General features: G+C 53.4%; 1 protein-coding gene across 1 annotated transcript in view; it reads left to right on the forward strand.

The window, feature by feature from the left end:
- Positions 1 to 14,886, forward strand: part of ZNF395 (zinc finger protein 395) — a 34,714-nt gene extending 19,828 nt beyond the window's left edge. The window contains exons 2-10 of the mRNA XM_069484824.1: positions 3,080 to 3,334; positions 4,219 to 4,451; positions 5,960 to 6,069; positions 9,503 to 9,738; positions 10,189 to 10,289; positions 11,032 to 11,329; positions 12,670 to 12,762; positions 13,633 to 13,736; positions 14,035 to 14,886. Of these exons, the coding sequence (XP_069340925.1) occupies positions 3,092 to 3,334; positions 4,219 to 4,451; positions 5,960 to 6,069; positions 9,503 to 9,738; positions 10,189 to 10,289; positions 11,032 to 11,329; positions 12,670 to 12,762; positions 13,633 to 13,736; positions 14,035 to 14,146 (1,530 nt within the window). The 5' untranslated portion in view covers positions 3,080 to 3,091 and the 3' untranslated portion in view covers positions 14,147 to 14,886. The remainder of the gene's footprint in view (positions 1 to 3,079; positions 3,335 to 4,218; positions 4,452 to 5,959; positions 6,070 to 9,502; positions 9,739 to 10,188; positions 10,290 to 11,031; positions 11,330 to 12,669; positions 12,763 to 13,632; positions 13,737 to 14,034) is intronic.
- The last annotated feature ends 1,722 nt before the right edge of the window (positions 14,887 to 16,608 follow it).

The following is a 16,608-nucleotide window of genomic DNA, read 5'->3' on the forward strand; positions in this document are numbered from 1 at the left end:
CCCTCGGTGAGAGGTGTAAGATAGCAGGCCATCCTGAAAAGTCGCTTGGGCCCAGAGTTTACTTTGGCAGACCTTTACCGTTGCTCTGATTCACTTCTGAGTCCCTGAAGGACTCTTGGTTTATTAATACTTGTGTTATCTATAGAGCCAGGTCCATAGCATCAGAGCATAACAAGCGGACTGATTAACCCAGGAGAGACGTCGATTGACATCTGGGGATGCCTCCCTGCCTAGTCTACGTTCATATTTTTTACTTCCATGCTGTTAACTCCTGGTATAGACTTGGCTAAAGTTTTCCCTGAGAGGGCAATATGTGTGTAAAGGTCTTCCCAAACCTGGCTGCTAAATGATTAACAGTGACTTGGACTGCTGAGGTCAGACTTAAACCTTTATTTTATAGGTAAGAGGCCAAGATGCAAGTGGAGAAGAGAGTTTTCAAGGAGTGAAAATGCACGAGGAAATGGAAATGTAGACCTTCCGATCAGGAACTGTTGTTTTCTATCAAACTTCACTAACATGGGGGCGAAAAATACCAGTTGGATGAAAAGCAACTTGCGTGTTTTATCTTGAGAGATCCCACTCCTACTGAAATAATGGTTGGATCGTGACTTTTGACACCAGACAGACGCGAGTTCAAACCCAAGGCTGCCAGTTCCTAGTTGTGTAGCCTCAGCAACCTAGTCTGTTCCAGGCATGGTCACCGCATAAGAAATAAAAGACCATATGTTTATCTCCAGTCGTGTTGAGGATTAAATTAGATACAGTTTATGAAAGCTGGTGCCTGTCAGGCACTTAATAAAGGCAGTTTCCCTTCCTTCTTTCTCTTCTGCTTTTAAAAATTAAGATTTGGGAGGACTATAAATAAAACAAATAAAAAGATGTGTTTCAGTTGTGGAATTCTGGTCGGCAGAGCGAAGGCAGACACGTGGGAACCCGCCGGAAGGGGGCAGGTTCACCAACTTCATGCGAAGCCAGCAACGTGCAGGCTCGCAAACAAAATAGAAAGTAAAAAGTTATTCTTTAAAACGAAAAAAGAGAAAAAGGCTTACATAGTTAGGATGTAAACATAGTTAGGATGTGTTCACCAAACATTTCAGGTGCCGTCTAAAGACCGGGAACCTAGGAATTTTGGAAATACTACCCTTTTTGCATTTTCAGTGGTAGAAACCCCAAACTTCCTGCTCTGGAAGGTGGGGGTGGCCACCGGGTTTTTTTTTTTTTTTTTTCTTTCTTTTTGCCAAGAAAAGCAGCCTCTTCCTCTGGGTTGATGCTGCCCTCTGATGTCTCTATGTGGCATTGCGGCTTCACCTCTAGACCCTGTCGGATCCATTAAACTGGGAGTGAGAGGTTCTTGATCCTAGCCTGAGGCTGCAAGGACAAAGGTAGGTAGGTGCCTGAGCTTTTAAAAATAATTTATTTTAATAGCTTGGGTACATATTTTTTTTTTTTGCAGTGGTAAAGAATCTACTTCTTAACGTTTCTCTTTTTATTGTTGTAATGATGCCTTCTGAGTCATTGTTGGATGTAACGTCACCAGACACCTTAGATAGGAACTCTGTCTGCAGGCTCAGGCTCCTCCCTCTTCCTCATCTTTGCTTTGCTTTCTAGGGAACTCACGGTGGATCTCCGTGCTGTTAGATTCTAGCCTTTGAGGCTAAAACGCTCATGAAAACCCTTTGCTCAGTATTTGCAACTTTGTTATAATCGGTTACAATTCTTTTTGCCATTCCTGTTCTGTGACTGTGGAGATGTTCGCTCGCATGCCTTGCTGGGATGGTTCGGAAGGAGGCCAGGATTCGTGAGACCCAAACAAAGCCCCGAGGCCTTTCTGGATGAGGGTAAAAGGTACAGAAGGTTTATAGAACTGTCCAAAGACAGTTTGAGCCAAGAGCCGTGTTGACAGGTGTCCTCTTGATGTGAATGTGACAGGAGTGTGGTGGGCGGGGCAGGGAGAATGTTGGCACACAGTCTCTGGAGATGCCGGGCTCGCAGACCAGGCAGCGGGGAAGCCGGCATTGGTGCAGAAAGCCCGGTGTTGCGTGCCTGCCCTGGTGCCACAGCCCCTGGGGTGCTCTGTGCGCACGTCCGATCCTCAGCGCAGTATTAACTGAGTGAGAGAACGGGAGCAAACAGCACCCGGAACGGCAGAGGTTGGGGCCAAGGAGCCGCGCTCTGCAGGAGGGCAGCAGGAGTTTGCAAAGTGCTGGGTCTGTTCTTCCCTTCCCACCCGCAGACCCGGGCCTGGGAGCAGGGGCAGCCTGGTCCCCCGGCAGGATCCACGTCGAGAGCCCTGTTCAGGCTCTGGCACCAACTCCCTTAGTCACTGTGAACAGGACACTTAGGCTCTCAGCATTAGTTTCTTCATGTGTAAGATGAGCGTGTGTCGTGGTTCGTTTCCATGGCGTTGAAGCCAGCTGACCTTGAGAATCTGTGTGTGTCCAACAAATGTGCTCCGGCTCTGACCCGGCAAGGTCACGTCCAGGAAGTTCACCCAGGGAAGCCGTCAGCGATGTGTGTGCGCGGAGGGTTAGCTCGGGCTGCTCGCTGTGGGCAGGGCTGTTTAAACAGCAAAACGCTGGATACAGCCTTTAGCTGCAATAATAAGGGATTTGTTAAATTAGCAATGTTGCATCCACCTAAGAAAATACCATGTGGCTTCTGAATGTTTGCTTATAGAATAACATTTAATGAAATAGTAAAACTTAGTGATTAAGTGAAAATTCATTTTACCAAACGAGGATCCCATTTTTATGGAAATAAAAGTATGCAATTACACGTATAGAGGGAAACAGGGACCACTGTAGAAGAAGAGTGGGCATCTCTGGGAGGCAGGTTCACGAGTGATTTGTTTTCCTATGTGCTTATGGCATTTTCTAAACATCCTACTAGGTTTCTAAACATCCTGCTAGGAATGGGTATTACTTTTGTAAAAAGGAGAAATGATAAAAGTTACTTTAAAATGTTCATCTCTTTTAATGGACACCTGCCGGCTCCTGCTGCGTGTGGGGCTCTGTTCTAAACGCTCCCTGGTTCCTCCAGGTGACGGACGGAGGACTCAGTGTCCCCTTTCCCTCTGCAGGAGAGCAGCAGCATGGCCAGCGTGCTGTCCCGGCGCCTTGGGAAGCGGTCCCTCCTGGGAGCCCGGGTGTTGGGACCCAGTGTCCCAGACGGACCATCAGGGCCTGCCCCACCCTTGGAGCCGCTGCTGGAGGGGGCCGCTCCCCAGCCCTTCCTGGCCTCTGAGGACGCCTCCTGCCAGGAGCAGCCCAAGGAGGTCCTCAAGGCTCCCGGCACCTCAGGCCTCCAGCAGGTGGCCTTTCAGCCTGGGCAGAAGGTAGGTCGATCCCAGCATGGGTAGGTGTCTGATCTCGCAAGGCTCGGGGATGGCAGGCCAGGGGTGTTGGAAGTTCTCTGGGCTCCAGTGTGAGCGCAGACCTTTTCCCTCCAGCCACGTGGGCTCCCCGCCCCAGAGAAGATCATGGCTGGCAGGCCCAGGCTCCTCCAAGACTGTGTTGTCTGTAGGAGAAGGTGGCAGGACTTGGCACCCGACTTTCTGGGCTTTGGCCTGCTTGAAACCTCAGTTCAAAGCATGGCCATAGCTCAGTTTCTCTTAGTCTCCCTCGGTTTGCAGCTTTACAAAACAAGGGAGAGGACCTCAGGCTCGTGAGAGTCAGAGAAGATTGCATCTTTGAATTACCTTTGGATGTTTTTGAGAGACAAGGGTGTTTGTTTAGTTGGGAATCCATGTGGATTTCCTTTTCCACCGTCCCCTCCCCTGTGGCAGGGCCCAGGGTTGTCTGATGTTGTTACCAGATCAGGTGCATGGAATTCGCTTCCATTGCCTTCTCAAGGGCCCGAAAATAGGGACTCTGCCTCCCTGGTGTCCCTTGTGCCCTCCAGGCCTCTCTTCCTCTGAGCTGAAGGTGACCTCCAGCTTCCAGCCAGGTACCCCCTAGAGAGGGCTCAGCCTCCCTCCACCCCTCCCAGCTTGTCCCCAGTAGACTCAGAGTCCTCTGAAGGGAAAAGTGCAGGTCAGAGCAATTCAGGGCGACAGGTGGGCACCGGCATCAGGTAGCTGCGAACATCTGCTTGAATGGAGGGTGAGAGAGTCAGCGGACACAGTTTGTCACAGGCAGACACCCCGACTGCTGGGACTGGGGGCAGATGAGAACTTCGGATGACACATGCTTCCCGCTGGCTGTGCTTCCCCTCCCCCAGGTTTACGTGTGGTACGCGGGTCAGGAGTGCGCAGGGCTGGTGGAGCAGCACAGCTGGGCGGAGGACCAGGTGACCGTCTGGCTGCTGGACCAGAAGTTACAGATCTGCTGCAAAGCGGAGGAAGTATGGCTGGCGGAGCTGCAGGGCCCCGTCCCCCAGGTGACAGCCCTGGAGCACGGAGCCCAGGCCCTGGCCTACAGGCCTGTCTCCAGGAACATCGACGTCCCAAAGAGGTTTGTGTGGGGCAGCGGCCTGGGCTTCGAAAGCCGCGTGGGTGGTGAGGCGTGAGGGTGTGGGCTGCCTCATGATGGGGAAGGAGTGGGGGGTCCTGGGTGTCGAGGTGCCAAGATACTGACCAGCGAGCATCCGTTTCCTCCCTGTAACTCTCTTATGGGCCACACATCTTTGGTTCAGTGAAAGGCTATTTTTTTTTCCCACCTTCACGCTTAAATTAAAATCAGTTCAGGGACAAGGAAGAAATGGCTTAGATCGGGAGTCACCAGACTTTTCTGAATGGGCCAGATAGTAAATAATTTAAGCCTTGTGGGCCAAACAGTCTCCGTTGCAGCTACTCAGATGTGCTGTGGTAGGGTCAGGGCAGCATATCAGAGATGATACAGAAACACACGGGCATGGGTGCACTCTAGTAAAACCTTACTGACAGGCCAGGCGTGGTGGTCATGACTGTAATCCCAGCACTCTGTTTTTTTGTTTTTGTTTTTGTTTTTCTGAGACAGAGTCTCGCTCTGTTGCCCGGGCTAGAGGGAGTGCCGTGGCGTCAGCCTAGCTCACAGCAACCTCACACTCCTGGGCTCAAGCAATCCTACTGCCTCAGCCTCCCGAGTAGCTGGGACTACAGGCATGCGCCACCATGCCCGGCTCATTTTTTCTATATATATTTTTAGTTGTCCATATAATTTCTTTCTATTTTTAATAGAGACGGGGTCTCGCTCTTGGTCAGGCTGGTCTCGAACTCCTGACCTCGAGCGATCCACCCGCCTCGGCCTCCCAGAGTGCTAGGATTACAGGCGTGAGCCACCGCGCCCGGCCCCAGCACTCTGGGAGACCAAGGGAGGATCTCTTGAGGCTAGGAGTTCAAGAACAGCCTGGGCAGCATAGACCCCAAGACCCTGCCTCTACAAAGAAATTAAAATAGCTGGGAATGGTGGCATGTACCTGTAATCCTAGCAACTTGGGAGGCCAAGGTAGGAGGATTGCTTGAGTCTGGGAGTTTGAGGCTGCAGTGAGCTGTGCTCATGCTATTGCACTCGAGCCTGGGCGACAGAGTAAGACCCTGTCTCTGAAAAAAAAAAGAAAAAAACAAAAAAACCTCATCATGGGCCTTCAAATTTCAGTTTTACGTAATTTTCATGTGTTATGTGTCAAGAAATAATATTCGTTTGATTTTTAAAGACCATTCAAAAATGTAAAACCATCATTGGCTCTCAAGCAGCAGGCTGCACCTAGACCCCTATGCTCCTTCCCCATCTCAGGGCAGCCCACACCCTCACAGCGTGTCATTGTTCGTGTGGGAGGGTGGGAAGAGATTGGTTAGTGTCATTGTGCCCTCTTACATTCAATCGTGAGACAGGGAAAGGAGGTGATTTTTGTGCTTTTGCATTCCAGTGGGTGCCTCTTGTCCCCATCACATGAAAATAACCAATGTGGTCTCTCGTTCTATGGGGACCGTGCACCTGCGGTCCCAGCACGTAACCTTTTCCTCTCCCCTGTTTGAACCCAGGAAGTCAGATGCAGTGGAAATGGACGAGATGATGGCGGCCATGGTGCTGACGTCCCTGTCCTGCAGCCCCGTCGTGCAGAGTCCTCCTGGAGCCGAGGTCACCTTCTCTGGTGAGCAAGACGGGCCTAACTGGGTTCTGGGCGTGGCAGAGGCCTGTCACTGACATCTTCAGCGTTGAGCAGCTAATTGCCAAAGTCACCAGCCTGGCAAGAGGATTTCCGAGGCTCTTCTCACTGGCACCGCAGACTGGCCGAGTGCCATTGAGTTAGATGCTTCCCTTCTTTCTCCTCAGTTGCATCATCTGGGAGAAGCTTCCAGGTGCATTGTGAAGATGATTGAGCACGGGACTGAGCCACAGTGGCCACTTGAGTAAGTTCTTCTACGGGAGTAAGTGAGTGTGGCACGTCGGTGGGGGCCTGAATGAGGCCAACAGAGGAATATTTAGTTCACAAAGGGGGACGTGGACTAAATCGTCTTCTAGCGGTCTCAGAAAATTCATGCACCCAGTTCCAAGTGCCTAATTCAGCCTTGTAAATCAGCGTGGGCCTACAGGGCAAGGACCTGAAAGAAATGAGCGAAAGTCTAAAATAAATCTAATTGCTTACTAAAAACCAGGAGAATGACTTCAAGGCAAATTTATACAGTAAAACACATTCTTATATTTGTGACCCCCTTATCAGTAATATGAGGGGAGGAACAGTTGCCGTGCATTAGTAGTTTGACAAGGCTGGTGGTGAACTTGAAGTGTTTTTTGGAAATTCGTTATAGGGCTGGCCTACCTTACTCCCAGGGAAGAACTTTTTCATTGGTGAGACCTAACTGAATTGTAAGCCACTTAAGATAGTGTAGGAAACTATGGAGTTAGCTCTAAGCATGTACCAGGAGGCCTTTATAAGTATCCTTCACAATTAATCTCCCTATGTATAAAGTGGGTACAGAGGAGAGAGAAAGCAGACTGACTTATTTGACATTTCAGAAGCCTGTTGTCAGTGACACTCGGCTGCTAGAGAAAGTCATTGTGCTATGAGGACACCTAGCTGCGAAGCCTGGTATTGCATCCCTGCTCTATTAGCACAGGCAAAATGGGGTCGAGGAAAGGAGAGCATTTTAAGTTCTCAGGAAATTTTATGGGTTTAGGAGATCCAAGAGGTTGGGTCAACAGGGGGAAGAGCCATGAACGTGTCCTAAAGGGAAAGGAAGTTATTGACTACAGTCCCCCGCAGGAATGTATGCACATGAGTGTATGTATGATAACATGTATACATATGTGCACACCAACATATATACATCTCACTGATAATATGCCACAATCCTGACATCTTGATTCCCTTTTCAAAAAAAAAATTTTCATCGTCTAAGATTTTTTTCGTGACAACATATTTCTAATTTTATAGTTGAAGTCAGTGGAAAAATAAGGCTTCCTTGGCAGTTAATTACCTTGAAGTGTTCTGCAAAGTGAGGATATGCAAGAACCAAAACCTTTCTAATCATGGATACTATCTGCACAAGAGCCACCGACTCTCTTTGGTCTCTGTATTGTTAGGACGGCTGTGTGTGTGTGTGTGTGTGTGTGTGTAGAACAGAGGGGTTATAAATATTTCTTAAAAGCTCACTTGTAAGCTCTCTGTGCTATGCGTTTGCAGAGGAGTGCTTTGTTTTCATGGTATAAAATATGTATTTATTGCCTTTGTTCTAGAAACACTTATGATCAAAGCTGGAGTAAGTTAATAACTTACAACTTTTTGTTTTATGTTTTGCTTCTTTTGTGTGCCAAACTCTGCCATACAGATTTTATGCATTCAGGCCATTTGTGGTCATCCCCTTGGAGAGGGCTGCTGCGTTTGTAGGGTTTGCTGGTTGGTTGACCTAACCTTTGTCCCCAGAGCCCTGATTGTCCTGGATGTAGTGATGTAGGATTCTGCTCCCTGCCCTTCTCTCCCTGATGGGGTTCCAGAGTGGGGGTGCCTGGGCCTTGGCCCTGTTGGCCTGTTGCATGATTCTTGAGTTCTGCCCTGAATGTCCACCCTTTTTTGAGCTCATGTGGAGATGTAGTAACACCTTGGTCCCCAGAAAGGGAAAGGGATAGCTTTGAGACTTGACAGTGATATTTGGGGGGGAAGAGTTCTTCTTCCATCCCATTCTGTTTGGGTGGGCTTTCCTGAGAGTGAAATTTAAGGGGCACCTAGAATGGAAACCTGGGAAGCCGGGAGCCTGTCCAGGGTAGCATAGAAGCAGAAGAGATTTATGAGCAGGAGGAGAGAAGGGCAGTAAGATTGTATCCTGGCCGCAAGGCATGTGGAAGTGGATCCTGGCACCCAGGGTTAGGAGGTTGTGTGGAATACCCATGTTAGAGCTGGGGCTTGGGGCCTTTGAGGACATGTAATTTTTTTTCTTCTGTCGCTGTATTTCGATGTATCAGAATTTCAGATTCACCTTTACTGTAAGTTAACCTGGATTTATGGCCTGGGAATGAATGAGTCTGGGTTGGGCCTGAGCAGCCTGCAGATGTGCAATTTAAAAATGGAAGGGTCCACTACTCAGCCATTAAACAGAATGAAATAGTGTCTTTTGCAGCAACTTGGACGGAACTGGAGGCCATTTTCCTAAGCAAAGTAACCCAGGAACAAAAACCCAAATATTGCATGTTCTCCCTTAGAAGTGGGAGCTAAGCAATGGGTATGCACTGTCACACAGAGTGACACGAGGGACACTGGAGCAGGTTGAAAAATTACCCGTTCGGTACAATGTACACTATTCAGGTGATGGGTATGTTAAAAACCTAGACTCCCCCACCATGCATTTCATCCACGTAACAACAAAACCCATTTGTACCCCCTGAATCTATTAAAATAAACAAAACAAATCCCCTGAAGATTCTACATGCCTGTCTGCTCCCTTCTTCCTGGTCAGACACACTCGTGGAGCAGGGCAGGTGGGTCAGGGCTGTGCCAGGTGTACGAGCCTCCTGTCACCTTGCGCTTGTTGGAATTGCTCTCAGAGCTGTCCTTCCTCCTCCGAACGTGTTACTTCTGGATGAAGCAGGACGCACCGAGAGCTGTAAGGGCTGAGTGGTTTCTTTCCCCTCCGGGTTTCCACAGACTGGCCTGGGTTTGCGTGACCGAAAGGCATTTTTCGAGAAAGCTGGTCAGGAAGCACTTTAGGTTGGCTTTTCCATCCCACTCAGCCACAGGGAAACTCTCAGGGTACCCGACACCCTGCAGGCGCCTGTTCTCACCCCGGCTCCGCCCCGCCCCCCTTTTATTTAACATATAAAGTGAGACCTGCATTTTAATTAGGTCACCTGTCTGCGAATCCTAACAAAACGTCTGTTGTTCAGCGATGACCAGCCTGGCGGGAACATCCACCAGGGCAGAGCAGTAGGAATCGAGGCGGTGACCGGCCCTGCTCCCCGGCTTCTCCTTGTGGTTACGGCTTCTCCTTGTGGTTACCGACTCTCGCAAGGAAGAGGTTTTTGGTTCTTTCCTGTTTGGGCCCAGGGACACGCCCGTGAGTACCTTTCCCATCTTCTCTCTGCCCGGCCAGCTTCCCGCGCGGCCTGCGACCCGTGGAAGGAGAGCGGCGACGTGTCAGACAGCGGCAGCAGCACCACCAGCGGGCACTGGAGCGGGAGCAGCGGCATCTCCACCCCCTCGCCCCCCCACCCCCAGGCCAGCCCCAAGTATCTGGGGGACGCCTTTGGTTCTCCTCAGACTGATCATGGCTTTGAGACCGATCCTGACCCTTTCCTGTTGGATGAACCAGCTCCGAGAAAAAGAAAGGTACACGACTGCGGTGTGGGCGTGAGCCGGGCTGGGTGGGGCCGGCCGCCATGCAGGGAAGGGGGCCCACGGGCCCCATTTCGGTTTTCGTTTGCTGCTTGTTACCTGCTGATGTGCCTAGGAGCCACCTCCTCCTCTTTCATGGCAGCTTCCTTTTTAACCTGCCCCCTGACCCCTGCCCTCTCTCGCACTCCTGCAGAGGCCTGTGCGCAAGAGACTCCTGGTGGGGTCTTGGCTACGGCCCCCAGCTCTTGGCCACTAGGACCATCTCTTCGGTCAGGGCTTTCTGGCTCCTGGTTGTCAGTTTCTCTGGTCCCAGAGAACCCCTTCCCCGGAGGCTGTTGTAGGGTTGGGCAGAGGGCAGGAGCCAGCTCAAGTCCCCACGGGGTAAGGCTGAGCGACAATGAGGAGGAGAACGTGTCCCCCTTACCCAGTCTTGCTTCCCCCTAGAACTCCGTGAAGGTGATGTACAAGTGCCTGTGGCCAAACTGTGGCAAAGTTCTGCGTTCAATCGTGGGCATCAAACGACACGTCAAAGCCCTCCACCTCGGGTAGGTGTGGAGCCCGGGGCCTCTGGCCTTGGGTACCTTCAGGTGTTCCTCCACCTGCTAACTCCCCACGACCCCCGGCCCAGAACGCTGCCGAGGAAATGGTGCGCTGAGGACACCACCTCGTGCCTGTCCTGGTCCCGGCCGGAAAGACGTCCTGGCGATTGTTGCTGCTGTTGGCGGGAAGGGAACTCGTCCATCTTGTGGACGTGTCATCTTGCCTCACTGTAGAAAGCAAGATGTTTTGGTTCTGGGTAGAAACAGGGTAATTTGGTTCAGTCCCTGCTGAGATCCTGTTGCCGAGGTGTGCAGTGGCCAGCACCGCGCCCGCCTCCCCGCCGCTGCCGTTCTCCGTCGGGCCTGGCGCCAGCGCCGGGTTCTGGGCAGCGCGTGCTCAGCACAGGGCTGACTCACAGCCCTGGGGAGGGAGCGTGACTGCCGGCAGGTGGGGCCCAGAGAGGGCTTGTGGTGGCACTCAGAGCTGAATACCTCCTGCCAGAGGAGAGGTTGGCACATGTCCTGGGAGAGCACAAACCTTAGGCGCCAGGAAAAACAATTCCTGTTGACGTGCAGCCCGTAATCCCTGCGATATGTGTCAGGAGGGGGGCTCCTGGGTGTCCCCCGGGCTCCTTCTCTGACTTTCTGGGTGGCCCCGAGCAGTTACTTCCCTGTCACACTGCAGTCTACCCGGGTTTGACCTGGGGCAGCGTGTCCCTGACGATGCCCGCGTCTCCCTCCCGCGCAGGGACACCGTGGACTCTGACCAGTTCAAGCGGGAGGAGGACTTCTACTACACAGAGGTGCAGATGAAGGAGGAGTCTGCTGCTGCTGCTGCGGGCACCCCCGCCCCGCGGACTCCCACCGCTGAGCTGGCTCCCGCCCCCAGCGTGACCGGCCTGCCCCTTGCCGCTCTTCCACCTCCGCCCAAAGCCCAGCCCTCCGGCCCGGAACACCCCGGCCTGGAGTCTTCTCTGCCCTCAGGCACCCTCAGCAAGTCAGCTCCGGGGTCCTTCTGGCACATTCAGGCTGACCACGCCTACCAGGTACGGGACAGGGAGGCTCTCTGGGGCTGAGCCTCCTCTCTGACTTGTCACCGGCCAGCCTGTCCACAGGTCATTGGCCACCCTGATTGAGGGCTGAGCCTTTTGGCCAAATTGCTAATCTCTTACTTCTACAAAGAAGGAAAAGGAAACTGATTTCACACTCAATAAAGGTGGGACTTCCCAGAGCTCTACATCGGTAGCTGTCATGAGCAGTTACCAGAAATCCAGCTGGCTCCCTAAGTACCCGGGTTGGTGGGTTTGGCCTGGGGAACTGTTACACCGCTGGTTACAAGAGGGGATGGAGTGGTGTAGTTGGGCTTCCAGGAGCAGCTCTCTAGGTCCTAGAATGGTGTTGCGTTAACAAGCGATCCCACGCCCATGTTTGAGTACCTACTATGTGTCAAGCATTGGGCTAAGTGAGCTTTTCAGATAGAATCAGACATAGTCCCCGCCCTTGGGGAGTGCATGGTTTAGCTGGAGAGAGAAGTGAGTATGTGAATGTGGTTAATTATAGTAAATAGTCAAAGTACCGTTTACTGGAGGCATGAGAAGGTGTTGTGGGTACAGGAGGGACGGAGCTGTTATCCCTGTGTGGTTGGGACAGTTGTCACAGAGTGGGTGACATTTAGGATGGTTTTCACTGCACATGGTAGGTACTCAGTGGACGTGCAGCTTGCCGTGTGCCGGTTTTTCTTAAAATCCTTTTGTGCCTGCAGCTTGGTTTTATCGGACTCTGGGCCAGTTTGCAGGCTAGTAATTAAAAGTGCTTTTAGTCAGAAGCCTTTGCAAAACGAGCCAGCTCTCCCTACCAGAATGAGTGGCGGCCTAGCTATGTCACGTCTGGCTGGCTTCCAGCTCTAGGGGACCCTGTCAGGCTAGACAGGGCGCCTGGTGTTTTCTCAAGTAGACCTGAACCCCATGTCCAAGAGCGTGTTGCTGCTTCCCTAGTTGCCTGGCACACCACGTCTTACTCCAGCAATACCACCCGGGCGCAGGGGGCTGTTGGACCTCTTTTGGCAGCTATGCAGCACGTTCTTGGTAGGTGCTGGGCTGGGAAGTTAATCCTCCGATGATTAAGGCATGAGGCTGGCACGTAGTCCACTCTGAGAACAGGGTTCCAAAGCGAGATGGGAGCCTTGCAGCAAGGAGACAACTTCAAAGAGTTGGATACTCTGATGTTGCTCCTGGGAAGACCCATCGGGTGTGTCCCCGCATTTCCCGGTCATCTCACTTACGCAGAGATGTTCCTCTTGCTGCACGCCGCGAGGTGGCAGGGCCCGTGGCAGGCTCTGAGCACCCCCTGAGCTGCAATGAAGGCTGACGCGCTCTCGTCTCCGCAGGCTCTGCCCTCCTTCCAGATCCCCGTCTCGCCGCACATCTACACCAGTGTCAGCTGGGCTGCCGCCCCCTCCACCGCCTGCTCCCTCTCTCCGGTGAGTGTGCCCGTCCCTGTGCCCCGCAGCTCTCGGACTCTGGGGGCCTGGCGGGAGCCCAGGGCTCTCCCACACACCAGGGCTGTAGGTCGTCTCTGCACGTGGCACAGGTTGGTGTTGCCACCGTGCCTCCAGCCCCCAAATTCCTTGAAGGTCCCTCCCTGTCGCTCCCCACTGGCCATGGCCCCTCCCAGAAGGTGGAAGCGCTGGCAGGGGAGTGCCGGATCAGGCACGTGTCCTGCCAGGAGCATCGCGGGTGAGGCCGGGCTCAGTGTCCTAGTCAGCCCTGAGTGTCAGTGGGTGCCTGTTAGGGTTTTACCACCGAGAGCAGAGGAAGGGAGAGAGGGTGGAGGGCTGCGTGGGCTGGGTCAGAAATCTCAAGCCCGTTGGGGACTAGGGCCCCTAGGTCACTTGACCCTGAAATAAAATCACCCGGAGGTCATCGTGAACCACACCCAGGGGGCTCTAGTCTTGCACATCTCCTGCAGGGAAGTGTCACACGTCAGAAAACCAAATTGCCAGGAGATGCTGTTGAGGCAGTGCGATGCCTCCCTTTGTCTAAGTCCCTGCAGGGAACAGCCCTAAAGGTGGCCAGGCCAGGTGGCTCCCATGCACTCGGCCCCTGCTGGGTTCCGAGTGTGGCATAAAGGCCTGCTCCTCACTCTCCAGCCCCGCCTCGCCTGGCCTTGTTGAGACCACCCCTCTGCTGGAACGTCCCCCGAGACCCAGCAGGGCCTCCTGCCCCTCTGCTTGCCGGGGTGCCCGGCAGCACAAGGAGCCGTGCGGCGAGTGTGGCCGGTTGTCCTGTAGGACGGCGCTCTCACCCTTCCCGACCGCCCTCCTGCTCACGGCCCCTCTCCCTGTGCCCAGGTCCGGAGCCGGTCACTGAGCTTCAGTGAGCCCCAGCAGCTGCCACCTGCAGTGAAATCTCACCTGATCGTCACCTCTCCACCCCGGGCCCCGAGCAGCGCCAGGTGAGACGGCCACTGGCACCCCCTGCCTTCTGGTTCCTGTCCCCGCTTATCTCCACTGGGACGTGGACTCTGAGTCCACCCAACAGAAGTCACCAGGGCTTGTCCCCAGAGGGGAGCCCAGATGGAGGGCGCACCAGACAAGGTGGCTTTCATACTCAGAGCCTCCAGCTCCTTCCCTATCGGCTTCCATGGGGAGCCAACCACCACGGCCTCTGCGTGGTCACTCAGCCTCGCACATGGCGGCTGTCCAGTTCGAACCACTGCTGGTGACGCTGCTCTCGGTCCTCTCTTTTGGCAGGAAAGCCCGAGGGGAGGCAAAGAAGTGCCGCAAGGTGTACGGCATCGAGCACCGGGACCAGTGGTGCACGGCCTGCCGGTGGAAGAAGGCCTGCCAGCGGTTCCTGGACTGACCCGCCTGCCCGCCTGCTCCGCTCCCGCCCCGACGGCAGCCAGCAGACAAAAGGTGTCACCAGCCCTCAGCAGAAACCGGAAGGATAAAGAGTGGAAACGCAGAGTTTGGGCTCTATTGGCGAAGGTGTAACGCTTAAAGCATTTTTTCCCCTTTGTGGGAACATTTTATTTTTTAAAAAAAAGAAACAGAAATATTCCCCCCCCCCCCCAACTAGGAGAGAGCCAGAACTGACCAAGGGTATTCAGCAGTGAACCAGAGACCAAAGAATTAATGACCCTCCCTCCCCACATCTCCTCTCTCTAGGGGATTAGTTTGTACACATCAAAAGAAGGAACAGCTCGTTCTGTTTCCTGCTGAGTTGGTGAATTCTTTGCTTTCTCAACTCTTTCCAGAAAGGACTGTGAGCAAAATGAATTTGCTTTTCTTTTTAAAAAAAAAGAAAGTTTCTGGCTGATGGGTGACTCAGAGGCAGGACTCTGGACGGGCGGGAAGGTGGGTGTCGCGCGTCTCAGGGTCTGCCGCCTCTGCCCGCCCGAGCAGCTCCCCCGGAAGTTAAAGGAAAGGCCTTTCTGGGCAACAACTCTTTGAATCTGGGCGCCCTTAGACATTGGGTTGCATCCCAACAAATGTCATATGGCTTCTTCTCAAAGCCCAGACTAATAGATTTTTAAAGACTGTCCCCAAACAGCTGAGCCAAAAGGCTAAGAAGAATTCACTTTTTAAAATGAGGCAGTTAAACACTACCGTGATGCGTCTCCTCTTTCCTCGAGGGGTCCCCGAGGGTCTCAGTGTCTTTAGAAACTCTCTGCTCTTCCCCAGATAAACTCCCTCCTGACGTCTCTTCCTTGCGTTATGGAAACCTCTGGAATGTGCTGTGTTCTGTACGGTATATTTGGAAGCCTTCGTTGATGAAAGTTTCCTTTTATTTGGCAGCCAGGGGGAGACCCCAGTAGGTTGCTGGTAGGTTCCTGTTTGTCTTCTGGCTTCAGCAGGGATTTCCCCATTTCCGTTTCCTGCCTGGAGGCAGATGGGGAAGGCCAGAGAGAGCCCTCGAGGGAGTGAGGTTCGGGCTGAGGAAACCACAGAGGGAGACGTGGGGTTGGATTGGCGGCTCCTGGCGGCGCTGCCCTTGGTGTTTCCGGAGAACACAGGCGTTTGGGGGGAACGGAACTGGGCTGCGTTGAGGTCAATGAGCAAAGCTGTTCCTGTCGGGCAGGAGGGAGGCCGGGGGAGTCCAGTGCCAGGCCAGCTCCGATGCACACGGACCGAGGGCCGAGCAGGACATGTTCCTGTCCTGGCACCTCCCCTCTCTTCCGAGCTTCCCTCGAGGCCTGCTTGAACGTGACCACCTGGTGCCCAGCTGTCTTGGGCACAAGCCCCAGCCCTGCATCCCAGATGTCAGGGGCTCAGGGAATCCCACCAAGCCACCTCTCCTAGCATTGAGCAGCAGCAGCATCCGCCCCTTGGGTTGTCATCAAGGTTGTCCTCTCAGTCCGAGGTGAAGACACCTGGCCACCGGGGCTCTGTTGGATGCTTCACGTGGGCAATAGACACGTGCTTTTCAATCCGAGACACAGTGAGTGTTACCAAACCTGCAGACCTAACCAACACCAGGAACGTGATGTTTGGAAGGGTATAGTGCCCTGGGTTGGTGACAGAAAGGACAGACACTATTATGCCACAGGTGTCTTTGGTGGTGAAGGTGTATGCTGTTATAGCTTAGTAAAAAATGTACATGGAATTCTGTGTCTTGGTAAAGCTCAAAAGCAGACCTCCTTGAGAATGAAGCGCTGGCCGCCGTCGCGGCCCTTCCTGCCGCTCCTCACTTCGCACTATGTCTTTGTTCAGATCCTGTCGTGAGGGGTGGGGTGTTCTTGACCCGTGGGGACCCTGCCCCCGAGGGTCTGCCGTCCCTCGTAACCAGAGCTCTTGCAGAGTCTCCCCTTTAAAAGAGCCGCTGGAATCCCCTCCCTCAGTCTGGACCGTGCAGACGTACCTGGATGTACAGAAGTCTCCGTGTGAGCGGGGCTTCCCGGGCTGCCGGCACACGGGGTGGGAAAGGAAGAAGAAGAGGAGGGTGGAACAGTCTAGAAACTGGGTTGGTTTTGTTTTTGTTCTGGGTCTTGGGTTTTGGTGCAGCCTTCCCTGCCTGCATTTGCTCCCTGTCCTTTTCGGTGGGGGCGGCGTCCGCTGCCTTCCCCCCTCCCGCGCCCGTCTCGTCGCTGTTGTGTTGGTTCTTAGCACGTGCTCTGTCCCTGGGGTCGCTGCTCCATTTGTTTCCTCTCGGAGGGTGGGGGTGGTTCGTGCGCTGACCCAGCGATCACGCCTGTTTGCCTCATCTGCGATCTCCCTCCTTCCCGCGCCCGGGCAGCAGGATCTGGTGGAAGGGAGATGCCACCGATGTGCTTCTGAAACTAACGGGACCGATTTTCACAGCAGTTGTCTTGGGAAACTGTTCAT

Source organism: Eulemur rufifrons, chromosome 12, assembly GCF_041146395.1.
Source record: "Eulemur rufifrons isolate Redbay chromosome 12, OSU_ERuf_1, whole genome shotgun sequence".
Taxonomy (NCBI): domain Eukaryota; kingdom Metazoa; phylum Chordata; class Mammalia; order Primates; family Lemuridae; genus Eulemur; species Eulemur rufifrons.